Source organism: Macrotis lagotis, chromosome X (assembly GCF_037893015.1).
Source record: "Macrotis lagotis isolate mMagLag1 chromosome X, bilby.v1.9.chrom.fasta, whole genome shotgun sequence".
NCBI classification, from domain to species: domain Eukaryota; kingdom Metazoa; phylum Chordata; class Mammalia; order Peramelemorphia; family Peramelidae; genus Macrotis; species Macrotis lagotis.
Window position 1 is genome coordinate 684,176,496 of NC_133666.1, and position 27,946 is coordinate 684,204,441.

The 27,946-nt window shown below is 46.0% G+C and overlaps 1 protein-coding gene across 7 annotated transcripts in view; it reads left to right on the top strand.

Annotated features, from left to right (window-relative positions):
- Positions 1-80: 80 nt before the first annotated feature.
- Positions 81-27,946, top strand: part of ACACB (acetyl-CoA carboxylase beta) — a 119,335-nt gene continuing 91,469 nt past the window's right edge. The window contains exons 1-2 of one of the 7 annotated variants that reach the window (XM_074206099.1): positions 81-150; positions 16,838-17,466. In XM_074206099.1, coding sequence (XP_074062200.1) covers positions 16,847-17,466 — 620 coding nt within the window. In that variant the 5' untranslated portion in view covers positions 81-150; positions 16,838-16,846. Of the gene's footprint in view, positions 151-269; positions 398-1,388; positions 1,812-1,843; positions 2,046-2,066; positions 4,069-9,521; positions 11,033-16,837; positions 17,467-27,946 lie in introns of those variants that run through there. The other 6 variants (XM_074206101.1, XM_074206105.1, XM_074206098.1 and 3 more) reach the window with 6 other exon arrangements.

Genomic DNA, 27,946 nt, shown 5'->3' on the forward strand with positions numbered 1-27,946 from the left:
GAGGAAGCCGGGGAGGGGGGCCGGCCTGCGGGGAGGGGGCCGGGCGGGGCGCGGTCGCCATGGCAACCATTGTGGGCCGCCCAGCCGGAAGGGCCGGCCTCGGGGCGCCGCGCCCCTTCTTCCTCGCCGCCCCTCCTCCACCATGCCTCGGTAAGCGGGGCGGGAGGGGGCTGCGGGGGGAGGGGAGCGGCGCCCAGCGTGTACCCCGGGGCCCCTTTACAGGGGGGCAAACAGGTGGCTCGGGACTGGGGTCCTGGGGGCGGGGCCTCCCCCAGTGATCCCCAAAGCCGGCCTCGACATACAGTAGGCATCTAATGAATGCAGGGCGCCAGGGCCTAGGTCACGGCCCCCTGGGGCAGCTGCAGGACAGGCTAGGCACATTTATTAGGCCCTTATGGTATGTACAAGGAAAGACAACAGCCCCCCCAACCAGGGACCGCTGAGCAACGTGGGGTGCCTTGCCGTGAAAGGGGGACGGGGGGGGGGGACCACTGGGGAAACCTGCAGAGTTGGGGGGAGGGGCACAGAGGCTCTGGGGGGCATCTGGGCAGGAAGGTCTGGGAAGACCCCCAGGTGGGACGAGGGCTGGTTCAGAGGGGCTTGGAGGCCAGGGGAGGGTTCCCCAGCTGCCTCTGCAGTCCTGGGGGGGGTGAGACAGGTGAGACGCCCAGGTGGAGAAGTCATTTCAGCCCCCCCCCCATAACCCAGTTTGGGGTTTTCTTGGCAAAGATATTGGAGTGGTTTTGCCATGTCCTTCCCCAGCACGTTTTACAGATAAGGAAACTGAGGCAGATAGGGTGAAGGGATTTGCCCAGGGTCACACAGGCCTGAGTGGCTGCTGAATGATCCGGTGTAAAGTCAGGGGGCTGAAGAGGGTCTGTAAGCCCCCCCATCCTGCGGTCCTGCACCCAAGCCTCTCAAAGAGGCGTCCACAAGTGAGCGGCCCTCCGCCGGACACCCGCTTCCCCACATCCTGGGTGGCTTGCCGCTTTTGCCAGCTCACACTGTTTGCCCGTGGTTCTGGGCCGGCGCTGGGGGCAGGCTGGTGCCCTCCGGGGGCCCGGGATTGGAGGTGACCTTTGTCCCATATGACCGTCCTCTCCCACTGCCCAGGAAGGTCCGTCCCTGGCTTCCTTTCATTGAACCGAGGCTGGGCCGGCCCGGGCGGGCCTGGCCAGGAGCCGGCTGGGGGGTCATGGGCGATCACGGGCTCGTTCAGCTTTTCCTTCCTTGAACCACATGTAAGTCAGAGAGGAAAAAGTCAGAGGTGACTTGCATAACACTCAGTCAGGTGATTGTGGGACACTTGGCAGCTTAACCCCTTCAAGCCTGGGGTCTGGCAGGCCGGGCCACTCTTAGCCACCCGGGCAGAACCAGGAGGGTGGCACGGGCCTCCCCCCCACCCAGTGGGTGTGGCACCAGGCCCCAGATCTGTTGGCATCCATCGAGGAGCTCTCAGTCTACATTTCCTCTTTATCTTCAGAATAAAACCTATTCAAGAATTTAATAACCCCCAAGACAGCCTCCTGCCCAGCCAGGCCCGCTTTTGGGCCATTTGCTAGAAGGCCCGGGGCTGGCCGGTTATGGGCGCTCCGCAGGGGATTCTGGGGCTTGGGAAAGCCTGCCCCTCCAGCCTTGAAGGGCCAGGCTCTCCCACTGGCTTTTTAAACAGCAGGGCCCCTTTAATCAGAGAGTGACATTTGCGGCTCCGGTAGCTCCGATAGCCTCTCTGAGAGTGGCAGACATTCCCGCCCAGCGGAGCCCTGACCTCCAAGCAGGACATGGGCGAGCCCGTCCAGGCCACCCCCGTGGTAAGTCGAGCGACCCCCCGCCCCAACTTCCCTTTGCTGATTAGAAAGACTGAGTCATACTTAGTAGATGAGCTTGGTTGATCTTGGCAAAAATCATCAGTTTTGTTCAAGCTGAGATTTCCAAGGGAAAGTTGAATCCTGCCGAGTCTACTAAAAAAGCCTGTCTGAAGCCTTGCAACCAATCCAGCCGGCCCCCTGGGAGGAAACTCGATCTTCTGCTCCTTACTATACATGGTGATCTTACTGCCGGCTCCCTTTTTGGGAAGTGCCACAAAGTCTTGGAGGGTTTGTGCTTTGGGGATGTTGGAGTTCTGGTTCTGAGCCAGGACGTGTTGTCAACTCCTCCAGATGGGATCCAATATATACACATGTGTGTGTGCGTATCTACGGCTAGATCTTGGATGTAGATATATGGAGATCTGGACACGGCCAGGGCCGTAGACAGATCTTTGAAGCTGGCTGTAGATATCTGCATAGATAGATGATGATAGATGATAGATAAAGTACATAGATGATAGCTGGATGATAGACTGATCAATTGATCCGTAGAGATAGAGATGGGTATAGATATATTTCACTTCCACTGGGAGCCAGCCAGCTAGGGATCTGTTTAACTTCCCTTTTGGAGTGCTGGGAATCCTCCAGGCCCATCAGGAGCTTTGCCAGCTAAGTCCTGAGAAAGGCAGCTTGTCCCTGGAAAGGCCTTTCAGAGAAGTTTTGTGTTTATGGTGAAATGTTCTCCGGTCTCTGAATTTGAGGGAAGGAGGGGGGGAATGTAGAATCGGCCATTTTTTTCCAGATAATGCAATGTGAAAAAAAAAGAACTTTGTAGATGGAGTTAGGACTCGGGGTGGGTGGGCAGTAATCCCACCCCTGCTGCTTCCTTTCTGCCTGTCTCTGGGCCTTGGTTTTCTCACCTGTAAAATGGAAGGGCTGGTCTGAGTAGGTGTCTTCTGGCCTCCTTTGTGGCTCTTAAATCTCTGCTCCTATGACGCATATCTGAGATCTGATTTAATCTCTGTTGAAGATGCTAGTTAAATGTCACAAGAGGGATTGAACCTCTATTTCCTTGACTATTTAGAACTAAGGATGGGAAGATGTTCTGCAGACCAGGTCACCAATCGCCTTTAATTCATGAGGTTCAAGATTTGTAGGGATGCTCCCCACCCTGACTTCCCCCATTTTCACCTTGCTCCCTCATCAGCTCTGGAAGCTTTGGTCTCTGTGATTCTGAGGGGTGATGAAGAGGAGGGTGATGAGAAGGAGGAAGAGGAGTTGTTCTGGGTTCAGGGGCAGCCCTGGGCAACATTTTGAAATTGACCTTTGGCATCCTCCCACCTCCATTTTTCCATCTCTTATCTCCTTGACCCCTTCTACCCATGTCACCACGCCCTCACATTATCCATCCAAATCTGCCTTGCCTTCCCCCTTGCTCAATGTTAAAATGCCAGCTAAACACCAACATTCATATGGTGTAGAGGAAAGATAAGACTTAGCTTCCTAGAACCCAAGGTTAAATCGTGGGCAAGCCATGTTTGGGCGAATCACTTCTGGACCTGTTTCCTTATCTGTAAAATGAAGGGGACAGACTAGGTGAAGTACCTCTCAACTCTGAATTCTCTTGTCTTCTTCTCCTTTCAAATTAGGACTCCCAGAACTTGGAGTCATTCATATTTTAGAGCCAATGCTTTTGGTCAAACAACTTCTGATTTATGGACTATCGGATTCTTATCTGATAGTGGAACACCGTGAAATAGAAAAAATTAAGACAATGCTAGGAATGATATTCTGGGGGCAGAGGCAGGCTCCCACTGAACTCTCCCATCTTCTGTTTACTATGAATGATTATCTTTTGCTTTTTTTTTTTTTTTAGGGTTTTGCAACACTGTGGGGTTAAGTGGCTGGCCCAAGGCCACACAGCTAGGCAATTTTTAAGTATCTGGGGTCGGATTGGAACTCATATCCTCCTGATTCCAGGGCCGGTGCTCTATTCACCGCACCACTTAGCTGCCCCCATCCCACAATCTCTTGAAGATATCTCTGGAACTTTACATTTCAGGAAATGTCCTCAGCTTTGGGGGACAGAGGCAAGCCTCACCTGGGAGTCATCTAACCCATCCTGAGGTTTTCTGGGCTTTCCTGTTTTCTGTAGGTTCCTACAGTGCCGACCTTTGACCTGAAGTCAAATCCCACCAACAATGATTAACAGGTGACCCTAGGAAGGGTCAGGAGCCACTTCTTCATCTCTAGGATAGAGGTATCCCTTGTGATAGCCAAGTTGTTGGTATGCTTAGTGGGGAAAACACTGTATAAAGGATGAATCTGGCAAACCTTATGGCAATGTCATTGGTACCTATTTAATCAAGTCAAGAAACATTTATTAAACATCCTTCTGTGGTGCTGGAGAAACAAAGAAAGATTAAAAAAAAATTAGTCTCTGCTCTCTAAGAGCTGCCAATCCAATGTTCACCTCTAAAAGCTGTGTCTCTTCTTTTTTTTTTTAAATTAAAAAAAATTATTTTTAGGTTTTTGCAAGGCAATGGGATTAAGTGGCTTGGCCAAGGCCACACAGCTAGGTCATTATTAAGTGTCTGAGGTTGGATTTCAACTCAGGTCCTCCTGACTCCAGGGCTGGTGCTCTATTCACTGTGCCACTGAGCCGCCCCAGCTGTGTCTCTTCTAAGACAAACAAAAAAACCCCCATGGATGATTCCCAGAATGGTTTTTTTTTTGAGGGCATTTTTTTTTTTTGCAGAAATATATGAAATATTCTTCCTGACTTTCCTGAACTAACTTATTCTCAAGGATAAATAGCAATTCACCAGGTTGAGAAGCTGACCAGAAAAATGGTGGCCTGGTATAAAGAAGGACTCTACATAATGCTCCAAGGCTGACTTATGTGCTTCCGTCCACCATACTGGATATTGGCTGTGAGAGTCTGTGATAGTTTCACTTTAAGGACCAGGAGGTTCAGAAAAGTCAAGGTTGCCCACAATCACCCAGCTCAGTAAGGAGCTAGTTGCCAATTGTCTGGTTCTAGAGAAACTGGGGACTTCTCTAGGGCAGGGCCTGGTTTGACCTTCTTTTGCTTAGAACACTGATGGTGCTTCATAAATGCTTGTCGACTTGTTGATTGACTCTAGACCCACCCTCTTTGCGCCACCCTTTTGGCTCCCTTGAGTTTGCCCAGGGCCCATCTCCATCCATGCCTACTTACTCCTGGCCATAAGCCTAGGAGGGCAGAAGACAGATGATTATCTCTATTTACCAGTGAGTAAGACCTGAAGAGATAATCTATCTTGCCCAAGACCAGTGCCCAAAGGGAAAAAGTGATTGAGATAATCTAACTTGGCTATCGACTGGAGGAGTGATCAGCAACTAGGGTCACTTTTGAAGAGCCCGTTTTTCATAACACTGCCCATGTTGAGTGTCCTGTGGTATTCTTACCACATTCTCCTGCCACATCCATGGCAAAGGTGGTATCTGTTTCCATTTTGTGAATGAAGCGATGAAGGGCCAAGGGTCACACAACAGTTTTGAATGCTTGATACAGATTCTAGCAGATAGTAGAAACATGAATTCATTAGTATGTACTTTCTGGGGCGTCTAGGTGGCACAGTAGATAGAGCACCGGCCCTGGAGTCAGGAGTACCTGAGTTCAAATCTAGCCTCAGACACTTAATCATGATCTAGCTGTGTGGCCTTGGGCAAGCCAATTAGCCCCACTGCCTTGCCAAAAAAAAAAAAAAAAGAATGTACTTACTGTCCTTTCCAAAGATGAGTCCATCAGCTGCATGTTTTTGTAAGAAGCAAAAGGACATTCAATTCCAAATTGGTTCTGAGCTCAAGGGAAGAATTATCTGGGATCGACTCATATTTTGCATTTGTATTTCCCTTGTCTTGCTATCAGTTAGTCATTCTACAAGCATCTGTTAAGTATTTGTGCCAGATAGTTTTATGGAAGCAAGCAAAAGGAAAGACAGATCCTGCCCTCAACAAGCCTACGTTCTAATGTATAAAAGGTGGGTTCCAAAGGAGTCTGCCTGCACAGAAGCAAGAGGTGGCTAGCTTGGGCAGCCTCCTTCAATGGAGGTCCTGGGAAGAGGCTTTTTAGTAGACACTTCCAAGACAAGAACTCCATAGTCTTAGACCTGGAAGGGACTTCAGAGGTTGTTGAGGCCATTCTTCTCAAAAGTTTCTCAGTTGTTTTTTGTCTAACTTTTGATGGCCCCATTTGGGGTTTTCTTGGCAGAGATACTGCAGTGGTTTGCCATTTCCTTCTCCAACACATTTTACAGATGAGGAAACTGAGGCACATAGGGTTAAGTGACTTGTTCACTACTAAGTGTCTGAGGCTGGATTTGAACTCAGATCTTCCTGACTCCAGGCTTAGTGTGCTATCTGCTATACACCTAAATCTTTTTATTTTATTACAAAAAAGTTTATTGCTATATTTTCAAGCAATAATCATTTAAAAAATGTCTCCTCCATGACTCTCCTCTCACCCCTCATTTAGCAAGTTCAGAACAACCAACAACAAAACCAAATTCCCACATTAGCCTTGGCCACAAGTGTATTTCCCTCTTTGCTTCCTAAGGCCACCACCTCTCTCTCTCTAGAGGTGAGCAGCGGGTTCCATTTTTACTTTTGGGATTTGTGGTAGTGTTGCATTCATGCAAGTTCTCAAACCTTGCTCCAGTCCTGACCTCTGTATGGGTATACAGTAAGAGTCTAGCAACTAGTCATCACATATTAATGCCTACTGCCTCCTGGCCCTGGGTAAAGCAGGAATACAAGGTGTTTTGGGTAGCTTCCGTTCTTTTCTTTTTTTTTTTTATTAAAGATTTTATTTATTTTGAGTTTTACAATTTTCCCCCTAATCTTACTTCCCTCCTCACCCCCCACCACAGAAGGCAATTTGTCAGTCTTTACATTGTTTCCATGGTATACATTGATCCAAATTGAATGTGATGAGAGAGAAATCGTATCCTTAAGGAAGAAAAATAAAGTTTAAGAGATAGCAAGATCAGACAATAAGATATCAGGTTTTTTTTTTTCTAAATTGAAGGTAATAGTCCTTGGTCTTTGTCCAAACTCCACAATCCTTTCTCTGGATACAGATGGGATTCTCCTTTGCAGACAGCCCAATATTGTTCCCGATTGTTGCACTGATGGAATGAGCGAGTCCTTCAAGGTTGATCATCGCCCCTATGTTGCTGTTAGGGTGGACAATGTTTTTCTGGTTCTGCTCATCTCACTCAGCATCACTTTATGCAAATCCCCAATTGTTGGACATTCACTTAATTTCCAATTCTTTGCCACCACAAACAGGGCGGCTATGAATATTTTTGTACAAGTGATGTTTTTACCCTTTCCCCTCATCTCTTCAGGGTGTAGACCCAGTTAGTGGTATTGCTGGATCAAAGGGTATGCACATTTTTGTTGCCCTTTGGGCGGAGTTCCAAATTTCTTTCCAGAAAGGTGGATGAGTTCACAGCTCCACCAACAGTGTAATAGTGTCCTAGATTTCCCACAACCCGTCCAACAATGATCATTATCCCTTCTGGTTACATTAGCCAGTCTGAGAGGTGTGAGGTGGTACCTCAGAGAAGTAGCTTCCATTCTTTTTTTTTTATTTTTTTTTATTTTTTTGGCAAGGCATATGGGGTTAAGTGGCTTGCCCAAGGTCCCACAGCTAGGTAATTATTAAGTGTCTGAGGTCGGATTTGAACTCAAGTGCTCCTGACTCCAGGGCCGGTGCTCTATCCACTGCGCCACCTAGCTGCCCCAGTAGCTTCCATTCTTAAGGAGGCAATAGGGACATAACTATCTAGGTATATATAAGTTGGGTTTGCAAAGTGCTTTATCTCATTTGATCTTCCCTGAGAAGGGAAGTATTATTATTATTATTATTATTATTATTATTATTATTCATTTTACAGAAGAGGAAACTGAAGAACAGATTGGTTAAGCAGTTTATTCAGGGTCACCCAGGGAAATTTTTTCCCTTCATAAATCAGAATATCCCTAGGTACTAATGTTTACCAAGATTTGTTTCTAGAAAATAAGTAATTTCAAGATGGAGTCTGTTGGACCTGAGTTCAAATCCAACTCACACTAGTTGTGTGACTCAGAGCATGTCACTTTAACCCTGTCTGTCTCCAAGAAAAAAAAATCAATTATAGAAAATAATTTCCTCTAAAATTATAAAGAACTGAATTAACAAGATAAGAGATAGACATCATAAGTGAATTATAGCAATCATTTCAAGAGGAATAAATGCAAAAATTAATCATTGAGAATTTTACTTTTATGAAATAAATATTATCTTGATACCCAAACCAGGGAGGAATAAAGCAGGGAAAGAAGACTGACTATAGCCCAATCTAATAAATTAACTGATTTAAAAATTTAACTAACTGATTTTAAAAAAATCATTAGTCTTGGTTAGACAAACCAAGATTTACTTCTTTTGTTGAATAGACTGCCTTTTTTTTTTTAACCTTAAGACCTATTTCTTTAGAGCAAAATCATCCTTATATAAAAAAAAACTGAATTGAATCCTAGAACCTCAGGCCTCCCCAATGTCTTACCCCTAGAAGAATCTAAATTCTCTGAATTCTAGAGGAAAATATTTAGGTTTGCCTCATTTCATTTCTTGGTAATGGCCACAAGCACATTTGGGTGAATAGTCTGCATTGGCCTGGGATTCTTTAGGAATTGCTGTTGGACCTTCTTATCAGGAAGCTCTCTGGCTTACTGAGAAGCTCTCTTCTTCATAATAATTCTCTTTTTTCCACTCTGGAGTTGTTGTGAGTGTGGGAGGATGGAGAACCTTCCAGCAAACTTAGCCTTTCCAAGAATACAACCCTTCACAGAGAGAGTTTTGTCTGTGACCCCAGGAAGAAGGTTATGAATGAACTTGGCCTGCACCCCAGGAGCATTAGACCTGGAGGCTAACCCTTTAAGTGCCTCCTCTTTCTACCTTTACCTCCTCACCCCTGGCTGGCTCAGCAGCCAAAGAACTGGAAGCCTGCCCAGGGCTGCCTGTCATTGATCTTGTGATTGATGGGGACCTGCTCCTCTGGGTCACCTATGACAGGAGCAGGAACAATGATAGCCATGTACATTCATTTTTTCTTCATTTGCTGAAGGAAACTTTTGCTGTCTTCTCTGCATTCTTTGGGGTCTGAATGCAGCCGGACCCAACTGGTGATCTCTAAGGGGTTCAAATTAATCATAGTGTACAAGTCCCTGGAGACCAGGGGTGGCTCAGAGGCAGCCCCTGCTTGAGCAAGGAAGTCTGGGTTCTAGCCCCAGATTCAGATGCTTCAGGGTCTCTTCCACCCTGGGATTCTAGAATACCTGTATGACCTTGGGCAAGTCAATAGCTCTTTCTCTTTAGATGGAGGCTTGCTCACAGGTGCCTTCTGCTTAGTAGGGGGGGATAAATCACCAATACAGATAGCCATACTACAAATTAGAATATTTCAAGAGTCCAGGAAGGAGAGAAAGCAGATCTGATCAGAATTTGTTCCATTGCTTTGGGTGGGACATGCCCCCTCCCCAGTTTTTTGACTTATGCAATAGACCATATACAAAACCCAGCTTTAGGCTCTGAAGGAGACACAAACTTTAGGTGAGATGAAGCCCCTGCCCCATGAAGTTGGTGGCCTTGTTGGAAAATAATATGCACCAATACATCCTCATGGTAGTATAGGTAGAGGCCCAGCCCTAGAATCAAGGAGATCTGGGTTCGGATCCATCCTTTGACATGTACAAAGTTGTATGGCCACCAACAAGTCATGAGGATTCCAGTAAAAGACTTTTATAAATATAAGTTGCAAAAGAATGATTTATTTTAGAAGGATCAGACTGGTATGATTTCATTATTGATGAAATCACAAATCTAGACCCCCCCCCCCCCCAAATGCTGAGTGTATCAGTGGAAACCAAAATCTTATGAAATCCAGGCAGTCTGGAAGGCGCAGGGGCACCATAACAACAGGTTCTATCTGAGCCTTAATTCTTCATCTGGAAAATGGGGGCAATGCCTTCCGTCTAATGCTTTGCAAACCTAGATGCCAGTTATTTTTATTATTAGCAGCATTGGCAAAGATCTGATGGTGGAAGAGTATTAGATAGCAATCCAATAGGAAATCAGGCCAGTTTGTCAGGCCAGTGAGTGAGGGGAGTAATGCGAGAATACGTTGGTGCCAGATTGTGGAGAGCCATAAATAGCAGGCAGAATTGAACCCGACAGAGAAGGCTCTGGAAATCTTTGAACCAAGAAAGGTCCGACCACAGGTGGTGGCTGTTCGGTCATTTCAATCATGGGTGACTCTTTGTGACCCCTTTGGGGTTTTCTTGGCAGAGATTCCTTCTCCAGCTCATTTTATAGATAAGAAAACTGAGGCAAGCAGGGTCATCTGGGAGAAATGAAGGGGACGAGCTAAATGATGAGTGATGTCCTTTAGTGCCCCCCCCCAAATTCCTTTGATTCTGGTTCTCTGGTCCCTTCTGGATTTCTTAATTAGTAACTTCCAAACCTGTGGTCTGTAGGTGGTTTTTCTGGTTTGTCTGAGTGCCTGGCTTCTGGGTAAAGGAATCCCCCCACCCCAAGGGGTTTAAAACCTCCAGTTCAGAACTCTCTGAATTTGCAAATTGTAGTTGCCCCATCTTCTGACCAATGGGGCTTGGATGACAGATACACCCTGTCTACCTCTCCCTGGCTCCGTTGGCCTCTCCATCATTTTATATCCAATCCAGTTTGGGCTGGGGTGGCCCTGCCCATCATCAGTGGTCTGTCCTTCTGAGTCCTCCGAATTGGGAAAGTTTCAGACACAAGATGAAATGTGTGAGGGGGTGATGGGCATGAGTGGATTAAGTAGGCCTAAGGTACAAGGATGTGGCAAGCCTTAGGTAGGAAAACAGGTGTTCCCACCTTGGGCCCGCAAGCTTTCCAGCAGAGGCAGTACCAGGACCTCTGACCTCGGTGGAGTCAGGACTTTGTCAAATGGCTTGTGAAGACAACCAGGCTCAATGGAGATTGGCTCTGTTTTGCAATCCCTTCCTGAGCATGCCGTAACCTAGATCCCTCCCACATGGTCTGATGCAGAGGCAATGATCCCCATAGAAAGGTGGCAGTTGTGGACTGGCTGCCTCCAGCCTGGGAATCCCAGTCCCAGGATGGCGTGAGTGGTGTAGGGGTGCCCATGTCGGTAAGTCTGTGCCACCGGTGTTTCTGATCTTCCTTGTTTTTATAGGCCAGAGGGTTGGGGCAGAGGCATAGGACCCTAGATCTGGGAGCCCAGGGTCCGAGCTCTGCCACCTGGGACGAGGTCCTCTTCTTCTCTGTTCTTTTCCTTCTTGTGCTTTGTAAATCTTAAAACAACTTACAAATGACTATTATTACTATATTGGGGGAGGAGGAGGAGGCTGTCTTATGACTAACTTGGTTATTCATTGGCTCCACCATTCATTAGCTCCAGGACCAGTGACTTGACTTCCCATCTTTAGAATGGGGACCATCCTTTGATATGAAATTATAGTTATTGATATTAATAAGAGTGACAGTGATGAGGTAAAATGCATTCCCTCCACCCACCACCAATAGCATTAGAAATTTAACCTAAATGCCCCCCAACTGCCCAGCCCCCTCCGCCCCTTGTCTCCTTTTTCTGGCTGATAAGTTGCCTAATTTTCTCCATGTTTATGAGATATCACGGCCCTCACACCCAGCAGCTTTGCCAAGGTTCATTTTGCAATAAATAAAAAGAGTGTCCACTGCTTCAGTGTTTTCAGGTCAGTGAAGGACAAAAGTGGGAGGGGGCCTTTCATTCTGATGCCATCGGACTACCCGAGTGTTGCTCGTTTTGGTGCTATGGACTGTCGGGCCTCAGGGATGACTGGCTTTGGGCATTGGTCATTCTCCCAGTCTGGCCTTATTAAAGTTGAGGTTCTCAGGGAATTGTTTATAGGTTTGGTGGTGGTGGGCTCTTCCCAAGCCTCTCTTTTTACAGTGGGATGATTTGGCCCTAGTGAAGAGCCAGCCTCAGTTTCCCCCTCTTGGGGTCATCCTATCTTTCCGGCTACACAATCCTAAGAGCTCAGCCTCTGGGCAGAAAAGGGGAGAGACTGCCCCTTGACCTGGAAAAGTTCTCTTTCTGCTTCCTTCATGCTTGGTGGACACTTGGCCTCCTTCCCCACCAAGCATGTGCCATTTTGATTAGGTGAGTCTTGTTTGTAGAAAGGAGACAGAGGATAAATATGTCAGAAGCAGGACCAGGACTAGTTTGTTATGGATGGGTAGTTTACAAAAGGCTTCCTTGGAGTAAGATGCCATGGCCCATCCCGGACTACAGAGATGAAGAGAAAGAGACTCTGTGGGAATGGTGTAGGGAGAGGGGAGGAAACGCAGGAATAACCAGGAGAGACAGGGAGAGAGACAGACAGACAGAGAGGAGAGAGAGAAAGACAGAGGCAGAGAGGGAGGAGAGAAAAAGAGGAAGAGAGGAGAGAGGAGAGAGACAGAGGCAGAGGGAGGAGAGAGAGAGAGAGAGAGAGAGAGAGAGAGAGAGAGAGAGAGAGAGAGAGAGAGAGAGAGAGAGAGAGAGAAGCAGAGAGAGGAGAAAGAAGAGAGGAAGAGAAGGGGGAGGGACAGAGGACATTGTCCTTTCCTTTGTCTCTCTCTTGGCTTCTCCCGGCAAGGCCAGAGGAGAGCTTGTCTTGACTCTATGTTCTCCTGTCTTGCTTTGTGTATTCATTCTTAGGACTTAGACTTCTAGCATGGAAAACTGTTGACTGAGGCCATGAATGGGGTTGTCACTTCAGCCCATATGAAGTCCCCTGCACCCCATGGAGCAGACTCATGCTTTGATTGGTTCAAGAGGCCAAGGGGGCTGGGATCCTATGTGCAGTTTATTGTCCTAAAGAGTCAGGCAATAAGCATTTATTAAGTGCTTTCTGAATTCAGGAACTCTGCCAAATGCTCCACCCCTACCCTCGAGGAGGCGCCGAGAGATTAAGGGTCTTGCCCCAATCACCTGGTGAATGTTTGCCAGAGGGAGGTCTCCAGCCTCCACCTTTGTGACCTCAAAGCTCGGCTGCCTTTCATCCCTGTTTATTGCTCCTCTGTAAATCCAAACATTTATGGGCCAGGACAGGGCTGGGGGCTCAACCCCCCTAGCTCATAATTAAAACCTCTGTGGCCTCTCTGAGACTCAGTTTCCTTCACTAAATTAGAGGTTGAACTAGGACCCACCTCTTGGGTCTTTCCCATTAGCTTGGTTGTCCTTCATTCTTCAGGAGGCCCATGCCATCAGGAAGGAGAGGTTAAGGGCGTGGGAGAAAGGCCTCCTTATCCAGAGTTGCATATTCCACAGTCCCTTCTGGATCGCCACCTCTTCTCCTCCCTGAGGCTGTTATCTTGTCTGTGAAATGGGGCTAATAAGAATAATGGTGTTCCCGACCTCCCCCTGTGCCTGTGAAGAGAGAGCTTTGCAAACTTGGAATCTGTTCAGAAATATCAATCAATATTATGATCACTTTTAAATTCTCTTTATCTCTGGTGGGTTTCTTCCCATATTCTTTTTGGGCTGGGCAAATTAGACAGGGCAGTCTAATGATAGACCCCCAAGTAATAGGGATGTTTGCAAGTGTCCATGACCCCCCAGAGAGCTTGGGTTCAGGGTCCCCTCCCCTTCCTGACCCCAGCACTTTCCACAGTGCCTCTTCGGACGCCTCACCTCTGGGTGCCCCACTTGGCCTGCCCCCTAGCCCAGCTTGCCCTCCCACTCGGTGCTCTCACCTCCCCTTCCCATCTCTTCTCCCTCAGGCTCTGCAGGTGATTCCAAGTGTCCAGAATGCCAGTGTAGTAGACCCCCATGAGCCAGAGAGGAGGTGAGAGAAGTGGGCCAGGCCTGGGCCTCTGTCACTCACTGGCAGGGACCTAACTTTGCTCCTGCATAGTTATTGAATATCCACAAAAGGAAGTAGATATAACAAGAAACCAGCCTAGCTTCCTCAGGAACAGCTTGTGCCGGACCAACCATGTGTCTTTTGCAACTAGGTGACAGGGTACCAGCCCTGGAGCCAGGAGGACCTGAGTTTATATCTTGCCTCAGATACTTATAGTGTGACCTTGGGCAAGTCACTTCTTCCTGACCACCTTGCATCCAGAATCATCTCTGGTTGTCCTGACCCATATCTGACCATTGGGCCCAGATGACTCTGGAAGAGAAAGGCTGGGAATTTAGCCCAGCTCCCCTCAGACCCATGCTTATCATGGCATCACCTCCTTGATGTCTTGGTTTTTGAGATCAAAGATCAGGTGATCATAGGCCTCTGTTATCTGCCCTGGTCAGAACACAGGGATTGGAAGAGAAACTTCTATCCACGTGGCAACAGGGACATTGAGGAGCTCGAGAACATCCTCTGTGGGGATCATGGGAAGAAAGTCAGAACTTGTCCAACCTGGTTGAAGAATAGACTCAGTGGAGTCTGGCAGCAGCCTTTAGGGATTGGAAAGTTGGTCATGGACGTGGGATGGGGAAGAGAGCAAGCTGCAGATGTATAAAGCTTAGGGTTACCATGGGGATCCCTTTTCAGGACTGGATGACCTCCAAGGTTCCTCCTAACTCCCATTCTGAGGCCCAAACTGGATCTTCCTCAGGAGAAGACGTTTATTCTCACACCCTAGAGGAGCCAAGCTCCCATTGGGAATCTAGGTCAAGAAGGAAGGTTTGGAAACCTGGGTCAGGGGGGGGGGGGGGGGGGGAAGATGGGGTGCACAGATCCGTCTTATGACATCAACCACTAATGTAGACTGTCCTTGCTCTGTCCTAACAGTGTGAATCATCAGCTAGCTGCATTCAACACCATGTGGGAGGGAGGGGAGGGAGACTTTGAAAAGAGGGTTGGAATTCCATTGATTCTGTCTCAGAGCAGAAATCCAGGACCTTTGGGGATGTGGGGCAGGCAACAAAGAGTTAAGTGACTTAGGGTTACATAGCTAGTAAATGTCTGCAGTCAAGTTTGAACTGGGGGCGGGGGGGCTAGGTGGTGCAGTGGATAGAGCACTGGCCGTGGAGTCAGGAGGACCTGAGTTCAAATCCGGACTCAGACACTTAATAATGACCTAGCTGTGTGGCCTTGGGCAAGCCACATAACCCCACTGTCTTGCAAAAACCCTAAAAATAAAACAAAACAGAACAAAAAACCCACAAGTTTGAACTCGGGTCTTCTGGACTCTAGGGTTCACATTCTAGCTGCCCCTGGCTAAACTTAGGAGAAATGGTCAGAGGGGAAGCATGATCCAGTGGATCCCATGCTGGACTTGAAGTTGGCAAACCTACGGTCAAATGTCACCTCTGACAGGAGGTGACCAGGAGCCAATTGACCCTGAGAGGGTCATTTCATCTCTCAATACCTCAGTTTCCTTTTCTGTCACATCAAGGGCTTGGATTAGATAAGGCACTAAAATCTCTTTTATCTCTAATCTGTGATTCTATGCAATAATATTTTTGAACTGGAAGGGAAATGATTTTACACTTGAGGAGGAAATATACTGACCAAGGAGGGAAAGTCATGTCATCATCCAGTATTATCTAAAGTTTAAAAAAAAAAAAGCCTTAGATCCCACATGTATTCTGTGGCTTGTATAGAGAATTTTGTCAGACAGTTGGGGGGCACAGTGGATAGTGGCTTGTGGTCAGGACCACCTGAGTTCAAATTTGACCTCAGGCACTTACCAGCTGTGTGACCCTGGGCAAGTCACTTAACCCTGTTTGCCTCAGTTTTCTCATCTATAAATTGAACTGGAGAAGGAAATGGCAAACCACTCTAGTGTCTTTGCCAAGAAAGATAGAAATGGAATCAAGGAGAGTCAGACATGACTGAACAAAGTTTTAAAGTTTCAGCAGACTCTGAGCTGATCATTTAGTCCAACCTATAGAGAGCTCAGAATTTGGACTCAGAGGATTTTGCTTTCAATTTTTGGTCTGTGATTTACTGTGTGATTTCAGCAAATGAGTTAATGGTTTAAGCCTCAGTTTTCTCATCTGTAAATGAGGGGCTTTCTAGCCTCTTACATGATCTCTTCAGTTCTGAGTTCTGTGATCTCTACATCCCCCAAAACTAGACTCCACCTTCATCAATCTGTATTTTGGGGGTCCTTTCTTTCTTTCTTTCTTTCTTTCTTTCTTTCTTTCTTTCTTTCTTTCTTTCTTTTTCTTGATGGGGCACTGGAGTTAAGTGATTTGCTCAAAGTCACACAGCTATCTGAGGTCATATTTGAACTCAGGTCCTCCTGACTCCAGGGCTGGTGCTCTACTCACTGCCCCACCTAGCATCCCCTTCAATCTGTATTTTTGGACACTCTTTTTGTGATCCTTTGATATATAGTACCTGCCTTGGTGTTATCTGCACATCTTCTAACTGGACCATGGACAGCTTCCTCCTAGTCATCCTGAAAATATTCCCTAGCTTGCCTAAAAATCACAGGGCTAGCTAGCAGTGGAGGCAGGACCAGGACCTGGAACCCAGGCCTCCTGGGATTTTTTTATCCAACTCCATCACTTTTCATCCTGGAATTCACATTGGCCAAAATTGGCTTTCTCACAGCCAGGTTGCTGTTATCACCGGCTTACTTTTCTACATAAAGTAGATTATATGGGGCTGTATGGGGCAGTAGAAAGGATTCAAATCCTGTTGGACATTTCCCCATAACCCTATAAATAGAGATTATTGTCACTCTTTCACAGAGAAACTAAAGCTCCAAGACTAAGCCAAGATTCAAGGCCCAGTCTTCTGATTTCAAGTCTAGTGTTCTTTGTGTTACTTGTCACTTTCTTTTAAAAAAAAATATTATTTTAGGGGGCAGCTAGGTGGATAGAGCACCATCCCTGGAGTCAGGAGGACTTAAGTTCAAATCCAGCCTCAGACACTTAATAATTACCTAGCTGTGTGGCCCTGGCTAGCCACTTAACCCCATCTCAACTAAGTAAATCTCTTTCTGCTCATTACAGAGTCCCTGAATGGTCCTGCTGATCTTGTTGTTCTCATCCTTCATTTTTTTATGGTTCATTTGGAGCATCATGGCAGAGGACAAATCTGTTATCAAGAGTAAGTCGGAAGCCAAAACCCAGCGCCAGGCACCTTTTTCAAGAAAAGGGGTTGAGTCAGTCGACCAAAATGTAGATGATCAGTCACCCTTAGCAAGTCTGAAACCCGACACAGCAGCCTGCCTCGAGGGCTCCACCGAAGGCCCCAAGCGACTGACATCTCGCCCACCACCACACACGAAACCATTTCAACCTCCGCCATTAGACACAGCCTCAGCCTATGCAGAACCTCAGGCTAATGGTCTGGAAGGGCTCAGGAATACGGAGGTACTGTCCTCCCCTTTGGGTTCACAGGGAAAACGACTCCAGGCTCCTTCCAAGGAAGATCATAAACAAGCTCAAATCAAAAAACAACTGATGACTAATTTCATATTGGGCTCTTTTGATGATAACTCTTCCGATGACGAAACCCCTGATGGACTGTTCAAAGCTTCTTCCAGAAAGAGCAGCCGGTCAAGCTTTGGTTCCTTAACCTTTGACTCAGTTTCCCTCCGGTCCATGACTGAGTCTGAATTGTCTGCCCCAACCATGAGGTAAAATATTCTTTCTCAAATGTGCATGCTCCGTTGCTCTGAGACCCAGGTTATGGGAAAGCTAGTTGACTTTAGACTAGGCCCTTCCTCTTTCTCAGTCAATGAATGAGCAATTTATTGAGTAATGAAGGATAATTGTATATATTATATTTTGAGTACCTACTGTATACCTACAGTACTGTGAAACCTTTGGGTGGGGAGGGAGGAGAGAGTGAAAGAAATAGAAGGTTGATCCCTCTTATATGGAATTTGGATTCTGATTATGGAGACAAGGGTCTCCTTGGACCACCTGGTTACCCAAGAGATGCCCAGGCAGTAGTAGAATAAATATGGTGGATGAAAACAAAGACATGTAGATGTTGCAGCAGGGCTTGGTGCTCAGCCACTAAGTATTAGCCTTGCCTCCTCTCCTCCCTACTGTCAGGGGTTGGGCTTGGGTTGAGTTTCTAAGTCCTGGTTGTGGAGGCTATTCCCTTAGAATCGGGGGTCCGGTCGATCACCTCACCCATGTGCTCTAATTTGGATCTTGATGGGAGCTGTTTGGGCCAGCACAGATAACTTTGATAAAGGGGGCCTTGATCTATTTCCTGCCCAGAAGGGAGGGGTGGACCAAGGCAACCCCTGCCCGGTCCATAGCCAAGGAAGTCCCTTTATTCTTAGGAAAAAAGATATTTCAGTTCCTTCTTCTGACTCAGTATTGGAGAGGTGGTTAAAAGAATCAGATTACTGTGTTCATTGTGAACTGTGAAGGTGACTTTTTTAAGGACAGCCACTTCAAAAGAGAGACACTGGTCCTGTGCCCTGGCAGGAGCTTTGGATTGACTTGGATTCCAAGTTTTGAATTTGACAAGCCCCTTCCCATGTATGAGTCTCGGTTTCCTCCTCAGTAAAATGAGGGGTAACAGGCCTCCCTTCCAACTCTGGTATTCTAATGTGTTCAGTTGTGGGTGAGCAATGGACAAGGTTTTGGAAAGGGCTTTCCAAAGTCATTATCCCTTAGTGGGGGGAGCCACAGTTTAGGATGGATATTGGGGAATGGAGGGTTCTGGAGACTCAACCTTAAGAGCATCCCCCAAAGGTACCCGGGACCTGGAGATACGAGACGAGATAAGATCCCTTTCTCAGAGGGAATCTGTGAAAGTTCACAGACAGTAGGTTAAGACCACAGGAGAGAAGTGGTGGCATCCAGGTGAGTCCATATCCTGGGGCCTCCATCCTTGAGGCCTTTGGAACATGCAGGGGATGGGATACTTCTCAGTTTTGTACAGATCAACAGATTCCAGGTTGGTCTCTTGTGGTTACAGCTTAAAGTAAATAGTGCAGTGCAATTGAGGGGAAGCCCTGTCATTAGTGCCTTGGACTGGGAGTCAGGAAAACCCAAGTTCCAATCCTGCCCCAGGCTCTTACTCTGTGACCCTGGTCAAGTCACTGCATTTCTCAGTTTCCTAATTTGTGAAATGGAGGTGAGTGCACCTACATCTCAATGTCAAGACTCAAAAGAGATAACCCAGAGCAAACACTTAAAACACTGGATAAATATTTACTATTATTGCTATAGATTATTTATAGATAATAAAGGTGCTCTACAACTCCATTTTCTCGTCTCATGGCATCCTCATTTTATGGATGAGGAAACTGAGACCCAGACAGGTGGAGGATTTTCCTCCCCGCCCTCACCAGCTACTGTCTGGAGCTAGACCCCAAGCCTAGGAGCCCAGTGTTCCCTACTGCACCCCAGCACCAACCAAGGCCGAGCTCATCCTGAAGAGGAGAAGATTGTGTCATCTGACGCTTTGTATCTTGTGTTTGCATTCGGCCTCTTGTCCTGTTTGACCCTTGGTCCGTGGCCTGAGCCAGTCCCGGGCTGGACTGCCGGGCTCTTCCCCCTAGAATGTGCTGGTCGGGGGCCAGCCCTGCCTCAGCAAGCACACACATAGTTTCAACAGCTCGATATGGGGTGGTTTGGCATTGCTGCCTGAAGGTCAGTCTGTTTACACCAACAGCGAAGGTTATGGAGAGATGCCAGTGGTGGGCAAAGAGAGCCGGACTCAGACTGCCATGGAGTAGCTAGATTGGGAGAGGGAGGATCTGGGTTCAAATCTAACCTCTTGCCTTGTCTGGGTCACTCAAAGTCTGACTTTGAAGGAGTCATAGACCAAAGATTTAGAGGTAGAAAGGCCTTATATAGTCTATCTCCCTCATTTTCCAGAGAAAGAACTAAGAGCTGAAGTCCAACAGAGGCAGGATTTGAACTCAGTTCCCATGACTGTAGGTTCCCATTGCTTTCCATTGTCCCAGGCCAGTTCTATGAATTTTTGAAGTCAGATGACCTGAGTTTGAATCCCAGCCTTGCCACTTGTTAGCTGTGATTCTATCTTCTTGGGCCTCAGTTTTTCATTAGAAAGAAAAAAAGGGAGGCAGCTAGGTAGTGCAGAGGATATAGAATGTCTGCCCTGGAAGCAGGAGGACCTGAATTCAAGCGCAGCCTCAGAGGCTTAATAATTACCTAGCTGTGTGATCTTGGGCAAGTCACTTAACCCTATTGCTTTGCCAAAAAAAAAAAATGGGGTCTAAGCTCTAACAATCTTTGGTCTCTTGGATTCATAAGAGACCTTGGAGCCTCAGAGCTTCGGGGAACCTTGGAAATCAGTTAGTCCCACTACTTCATTTTACAGGGAAAGAAACTGAGACCCTGGGACATAAATAACTCACTCAAAGTCCCCCAGAAATTTCAGTGACTTTGGTAGGATTCAAACCCAGAGCCCTTTGGGAGGAGTCAAACCTAGAGTCCTAGGCTCTAAACCTCACCCTTTGTCTCTGGTCCTGAACGGATCCCATCATAGTTCATCTTATTGAACTCTCCCATTTAACAGAGGTGGAAGCCAAGGCCCAAGGGTGGAAATGACTCACCCACATGTGGTAAGTCATGGGAATTCCAACTCTGGTTTGTTAGGTCCAGACCCACCACCCTTCCCCTTTCCTTGCCTCTCAGCAGTCCTGAGAGGCAGAACCTTTCCTTTTCAGCCAGAGCAGTGGAGAAGATCCTGTTGTTGGGTTCCATTTATGTGACACCAGCTGAGTAAGCATCATAATGCTCATTTTGTAGGAGGTAACTGTGGCCCAATGACTTGGCCAAGGTCACCCAGCTAGGGAATGGCAGAGCTGGCATTGAGATCTAGATTTGCCCAGTCTTCAAATTCAGTCTTTTTTGCATTGTGCCAGGCAGGTTCCCCCAACCCCAGGGCTCTCTTTGTTCTCCTTTAGCAGCCCAGTTGTGTTTGCTTATTTTCTACCTCTTGCCCCTGGAATTGGGGGGCGCACTGTTCCTTATGGAAGCAGCCAGGCTGGGAGTGATGGGGAGAGGTGGGGTTTCTGCTGCAGTGGCCTGTTTGACAGATGCAGAGCAATCGAGGAGGGGAGTCTTTCTGGGCTGTCATGACCCAGAGCAGAGACCCTAGGTGTCCAGACAGAGAAACCCTTTGGGCTGGAGTGGCCTGGTTATGGGGGAATCCTCTGAAGGAGCCCCTTGGGCTGGAGTGGCCTGGCGGGGGGCGGGGGGAAATTCCTCCTCACAATCAGATGAGATGAGATGACCTAGGCAGCTCCTTCTCCTGTCATTTGAAAGCATCCCTCAGACCCCCCCTCTTGTCCTCTTCCCCAACCATATTCTTTTCCTCACCTGATGAGGACTAGCTGAGATCTGCCAAATTCCTCCTTTTCTTTTGAATCTCTATTGGGAGATGTCATTCTGTCTCTCCTGTTCCCATAGGCAATGCATAGAGATTGAAAAATCAGAAACTTGTGGAGCTGGGCTCTCATCCTCAGACAGTCCAGTCCAGCGCCTTCTATTTAGAGAAGGAAACTCTTGCTTGTGGTAGGAAGGCTGGAATTCAACATCTCCCCAACTAAACTGCCATCGAGTAGAGAATTGGAGCCCTCCACGTCCTGGATCTCCTTTCCCAAAGTGACCTCTGCCCTGGGCTCCTTGACCTTTATGGGACGTGGCCAGCTGCTGGAGGAGGTGGGCAGGGCTCACTGATAAGGGATAAATGCCAAGTTCTGGCTTTCTTTGTTTATTTTTCCCCTTCAGTTCTGTTTCTAAATTCTTGTTTGGAGTATTGAGCTAAGAACAGTTTCTTCAGGGAAACGATGGGGTCATTGCCTCTGGGAGGCTGAGTGGGGCTCCCAGGGACTTTAGAGGTGCCCAATAGTGAGAGCCTCCCTTACTTGGAGTGGGACCGAGGACCTGCAGGGTCCAGTGCATGACCCCAAGGTAGTCCTTCTTACCCTCTCCTTGACTGACTGTCCAGTGGTTGTTTAGTCTGGCCTCCATCTTTCCATGACCTTCCCTGATTAGATTCTGCCTTCTTCCTCTTTGACCAAGTCACCCCAAGGAAAATTCTGAGTGAGGCCATAGCCTGAACTTACTGGGAGGCTGGGGGCCTGACTCTGCTGACCCCAGTGTGCCCTTGGGCCAATGTGACCCTGCCTCCCTTTGGGCCTCAGTTTCCTCAGATGTAAAGCCAGGGAGTTAGATGAGGTCAATGGTTCCTCCTGGGAAGTTGTGAGTGGGAAGATTCCCACATGATAATAATTATACCATTAAAACCATTCCTGAAGACTATTGGGGACAAAAGCTTTTTAAACGAATTTTCATTTTATTCATCACAAGAGTATCTACATACATTTGAAAAGTAAGAATACATATGTTTGTAAAACATATTACTTAGGCTACAGGAGGTGTTTGATGATGAAGTCATCCTATTTATGTCACCCTTTAAAGTTTACATCTGTTTTACATATATTATCTCATTTGGTACAACCCACCCCTGTTTTGTTATTGTTACTCAGTCATTTCAGTCATGTTTGACTCTTCATGACCCCATCTGGGGTTCTACTGGCAAAGATACTGGAGTGTTAATCCTTTCCTTCTCCAGATCACTTTACAGATGAGGAAACTGAGGCAAACAGGGTGAAGTGACTTGTCCAGGGTCACATGGCTCATAAGTGTCTGAGGTCAAATTTGAACTCAATTCTGACTTCTGCATCCTTTGATTAGCCACCTAGCTGTCATTTGTTGTAATGAGATGGAATCATAGCCATCATTCTGTTGCTCCTGAGTCTGGTTGTGACCATTAGACTACACTGACAGTTCTTGATGTGTGAAACCTCTTTCAGTAGGTTCAAGAGGCCAGAACTCTTTCATAATAATACTAACATTTTAATTTCGTTTTTTTTTTTTTTTTAGGTTTTTAGCCATTTTTTTTTTTTAGGTTTTTGCAAGGCAGATGGGGTTAAGTGGCTTGCCTGAGGCCACAAGGCTAGGTAATTATTAAGTGTCTGAGGCTAGATTTGAACTCAGGTACTCCTGACTCCAGGGCCAGTGCTCTATCCACTGCACCACCTAGCCGCCCCTAACATTTTAATTTCTAATAATGATAAATAGCAATAAATATGAGCCATGTAAGCAAAAGCTCTTTGAGGGAGGGACCTCAACAATTTTTTTGAGGCAAATTGGGTTAAGTGACTAGTTCAGGGTCACACACATAGTAAGTATTCATAGTTCGATTTGAACTCAGGTCTTCCTGACTCCAGGCTAGGTGCTCTACCCATACCACCTGGCTGCCCCAATAACTGATAAGAGCATAAAGGGACCAAAAAGTGGAGAATCCCAGGAATTGATGAACTTGAAGACCCTTCCTCCTCTCTGGCCATGAGTGGTTTTAATAATCACTCTCACCTTCCATTCTGACCATCTCTCTTTTCCCCAACCCAAAGTGGAGAGGTGCCATTCCCTACACTTAGTTCCAAACCAAAAGATTTATGAAGGTTCAACCTTCTTGTGCAGCCTTCTCATTTTACAGAGGAGGAAACCAAGTCCCCCAGACTCAGGGATGGGACTGACCTGAGATCCCAGCATTTCCCTGTGTGGTCTGGACTGACCCAGAGTCATCTGATTCCCAGGTCAGGCTCTCTGCTCTATGAGTTCTCAGTTGATTTTCTTGTTTCTTTACTTTCTTTTTTTTTTTTTAACATACACATTATCATTGACCTCTGTTTCCCCTCCATGGTCTCAAGTTGAATTTAGCCACTTGATAAGGGCCCATGTATATATTCGGCCAGAAATATGAGATCCAAATTGCAGTAAAACTTTAACTATTCACAAGATATCTGAATGCTTGGCACCCACAGAGACTTTGTTTTTGGGCATAGTCTTGAATTATTTAAAAGGGACCTTGGTCTAGTGGAAGGAATAATGGACTGGGGAGTCAGGAGCCCTAATTTTGATACTTCAAAATACTTCCTAGAAGACCCAGAAGGGAACAAGACCCTTTCTTGATCTTAGCCTCAGTTTCCTCATCTTATCTGTAAAATGGGTATATTAATAACAATTTCTCTTTAAAGGGTCAAGTACATTGCTATAATTTCTTATTTCAACCTCACCCCTCCTCAAAGTATGAGAGTCAGTTTATCTTTGGACCCCTAGAGAGAGTAGATGTAGGGGCATGAATGGAGAGCATTTTGTTAGTAGCCTTCCCTTCCCCTTCTGCTGGTTTGAGGGAAAAAGATGATGGGGGAAAAGATCCTTTATAGTATCTGAGGAAAAGTGGAAATGACTGTTCCCTCTTTTCACTGATGATGGAACTATGGCTAGGTGGAAAAATAATAGAAAGATGATGATGGCATCCATTTCTTCAGTAAAAATGGTTTAGATGATGCTTGACCATCCACAGATGAGTATACTGAGGTTCTGAGAGGGGAATGAATTGACCAAGAGTCTCACAATTTAGGACTGTCTGATGTAGGATTTGAACCCAGGTCCCCTGACTCCAGGTGCTTAAAAATCTGTCATTGAACTTTCATAAGCTGATCTACACTTTGGTTCATCTAAATAACTAAGTGGCCAATAGGAAGGGCAAAGTTAATTACTTACTACCAGCCTTGATTCTTCTCCCCTCCAGCATCCAAGTCTTTTATTTTAGTAGCTGTTCTGTCTCCTTCAAGAGTTGATAAAATTGGAGTGAGATGAGCAGAACCAGAAAAACACTGTACACCCCAACAGCAACATGGGGGTGATGATCAACCTTGAAGGACTTGCTCATTCCATCAGTGCAACAATCGGGAACAATTTTGGGCTGTCTGCAAAGGAGAGTGCCAGCTGTATCCAGATAAGGAGCTGTGGAGTTTGAACAAAGTGCAAGGACTATTCCCTTTAATTTAGAAAAAAAAAACCAGATATCTTATTGTCTGATCTTGTTACCACTTAGACGTCTTGTCTCTTCCTTAAGGATATGATTTCTCTTTCATCACACTCAATTTGGATCAATGGACAGCATGGAAACAAAAAAAAAAGTTGATGAAATTGGACACAGGAAAATGTCTGATTAACAATTGGTTAAAAAAAAGTTTAAAAATAAAACATGGGAATTTTGAATTCTAGTGCCTGCCCTCTGGGATCAATTCCTCTGAATGATTGCATAGATCTCATTTGTCCAAAGCTGTTTACATGCTAACTCCTGGAGGCCAGGGTCTGTTTGCCTTTGACACCCCCACTCCCCACTTGTTGAAGCTTCATAAGACTGACTCAGAGGGCCTTCATTCTACTATGTTGATCTGGAGCAAATCCCATCACCTCTCTGTACCCCAGTAGAATGAGGGGAATAGTCTTCATGGCCTCTGAGGTCCTTTTTAGAGGAGTCTAGGATGCACCATGACTAGGATAATTCCATTGATTCAGACACCTATTAGTTACTTTCTATTCAGACTGTATTTTTCATGCCTTTGAAAGAAAGGGTTTATGAACAGCTGGCTAATCATATTTATGGAATGCTTATTCTGTCATTATCTAAATACCTTCCACCCAGGCTGGTCAAATCTAGGAAACAGTAGCATGAAGAGGAGTGAGATTTTGGAGGGCAGAGTTGTCTGTCAGTATGCCTCTATCATTCAGCATATTTTTTTCCCTCCTTATAGTGTCCAGAATGAAAATTCATTCTCTCATCAAATTTTCATTAAGTGGATTGTTTTTGCTCTTGGTTTTTGAAATTATTACAACTTTTTTTTTATTTCATAAAACATTCAACTTCCTTCTTGACTTATTGCTCAATCTTTGTATTTTCTTTGCTGGATTGCTAGAAGGGGACTTTGATGTCTCTCCCAGGGCAGTGTTTCCCAAACTGTGTTCCCCAGAACCTGGTATTCCATGGGGAATGAGTGAGCAGCCACTCTCTGGGAAAAAACTGTGTGAGCAGTTTCTCAGTCATGTCCAACTCTGGGATTTCATTTGGAGTTTTCTTGGGCAAAGATCCTGTTTGTGATTTCCTTCTCTAACTCATTTTACAGATGAAGAAACTGAGAAAATAGGGAGAAATGACTTGCCCAGGATCACACAACTGGTAAATGTCTGAGGGCAGATTTGAACTCAAGATGAGACTTTCTGACTCCATTACCACCTAATGTCCCCCATCAGGTGGAAAGGGGTTTTTATATACATATACATACATACATACCTTTTTTAAAAAATAAATTTATTTTTGAATTTTACAATTTTTCCCCACATCTCACTTCCTCCCCCACCTCACTCCCAGAAGGCAGTCTGTTAGTCTTTACAATGTTTCCATGCTATACATTCATCTAAATTGAATATGTTGAGAAATTGTATCCTTAAGAAAAAAATTGAAAAGATAGTAAGATTACATAATAAGATAACGGTTTTTTTTTAAATTAAAGGTAATAGGGTGGCTAGGTGGTGTAGTGGATAAAGCACCAGCCTTGGAGTCAGGAGGACCTGGGTTCAAATCCGGTCTCAGACACTTAATAATTACCTAGCTGCGTGGCCTTGGGTGAGCCACTTAACCCCGTTTGCCTTGCAAAAAATCTAAAAAACAAAACAAAACAAAAATTAAAGGTAATAGTCTTTGGTCTTTGTTCAAACTCCACAATTCTTTCTCTGGATACAGAAGGTATTCTCCATTGCAGATGCCCTAAAATTGTCCCTGATTGTTGCACTTATGATAAGAGCAAGCCCATCAAGGTTGATCATCACCCCCATTTTGCTGTTAGGGTGTACAATGTTTTTCTGGTTCTGCTCATCTCGTTCAGCATCAATTCATACAAATCCCTCCAGGCTTCCCTGAATTCCCATCCCTCCTGGTTTCTAATAGAACAATAGTGTTCCATGATATACCTATACCACAATTTTTAAGCCATTCCCCAATTGATGGACATTCACTCAATATCCAATTCTTTGCCACCACAAACAGGGCTGCTATGAATATTTTTGTACAAGTGATGTTTTTACCCTTTTTCATGATCTCTTCAGGGTCTATACCCAGTAGTGGTATTGCTGGATCAAAGGCATACGTACATTCGTATACATATAAAGAAATATAGATATCTTTCCATATAAGTCTATATAAATTAAAATGAAACAAGAGTATAATTATTTGAAAGGTAAATAAAAGTCAAATTTGAGACAGATCATTTCCATCTGGGAAGAAAGACTGGAGAGATATCATGGAGGAGTAGCATTTGACCTTCTAATTCAGCTTTGGGCTATGGAAGAAGCAGTTGTATAATGGATTGGAGCCCAGGACTTGGGATCAGGAAGGACTTGAATTCAAATTCTGATTTATATTTGCAAAGCATTTTGAGTTACTTAAACCCTTCAGTCTCTTGTTTAATGGGAAAAAGATGGGGTTGGATTGTGTTTTCTCATCTATAAAATGAGGGTCTTGTCCAGGTCTAGTCTATGTCTCTTCCTAAAATAGAAGCGTATAGAATGAATAGTGGTATTGTTTACTATTGGGCAGCTAGGTGGCGCAGTAGTTAGCTTAGGGCATAGAGTCAAATGGGTTCAAATGCATCTGTCCTTCCTAGCCGAGTGATTCTAAGCAAGGCTCTTCGCCCGGTTGGTCTAAGTTTCCTCATCTGTAAAATAAACTGGAGAAGGAAATGACAAGCCGCTTCAGTAGCTCTGCCAGGAATCCTCCAGATGGGATCATGTAGAGTCAGATGTGACTAAAAGACAGTGTTCATATCACCTCCCTGAACCTTTGCCTCAGTTTCCTTCTTGGTTAAAATAGTACTTGTGCCACTGACCTTTAAGTTAAATAGGAAATTTGGAGGAAATCTGGCCACTACATAGCAGATGGTTCTGGGCTGCTAGGTACTGGAGGAGAGAAGAATATTTTTGCTATTGGGGAGTTCCCAGGTGGAGGAGCCCTGCTTAGTCTGGCCTTTCCTCCTGAGAGAGACCCTCTCAATATCATACTGATATGTCTGACCTTGACAAAGCCCCCTCCCTTGGGCTCCTCTGCTCCAGCTCTGGGAGGGGGGCCAAGGTCCCTTGTCAGTTCCCCCTCTCCCTGGGGGGGTCAAGGTCCCTTGTCAGTTCCCCCTCTCCCTGGGGGGGGGTCAAGGTCCCTTGTCAGTTCCCCCTCTCCCTGGGGGGGGTCCCCTGTCAGTTCCCCCTCTCCCT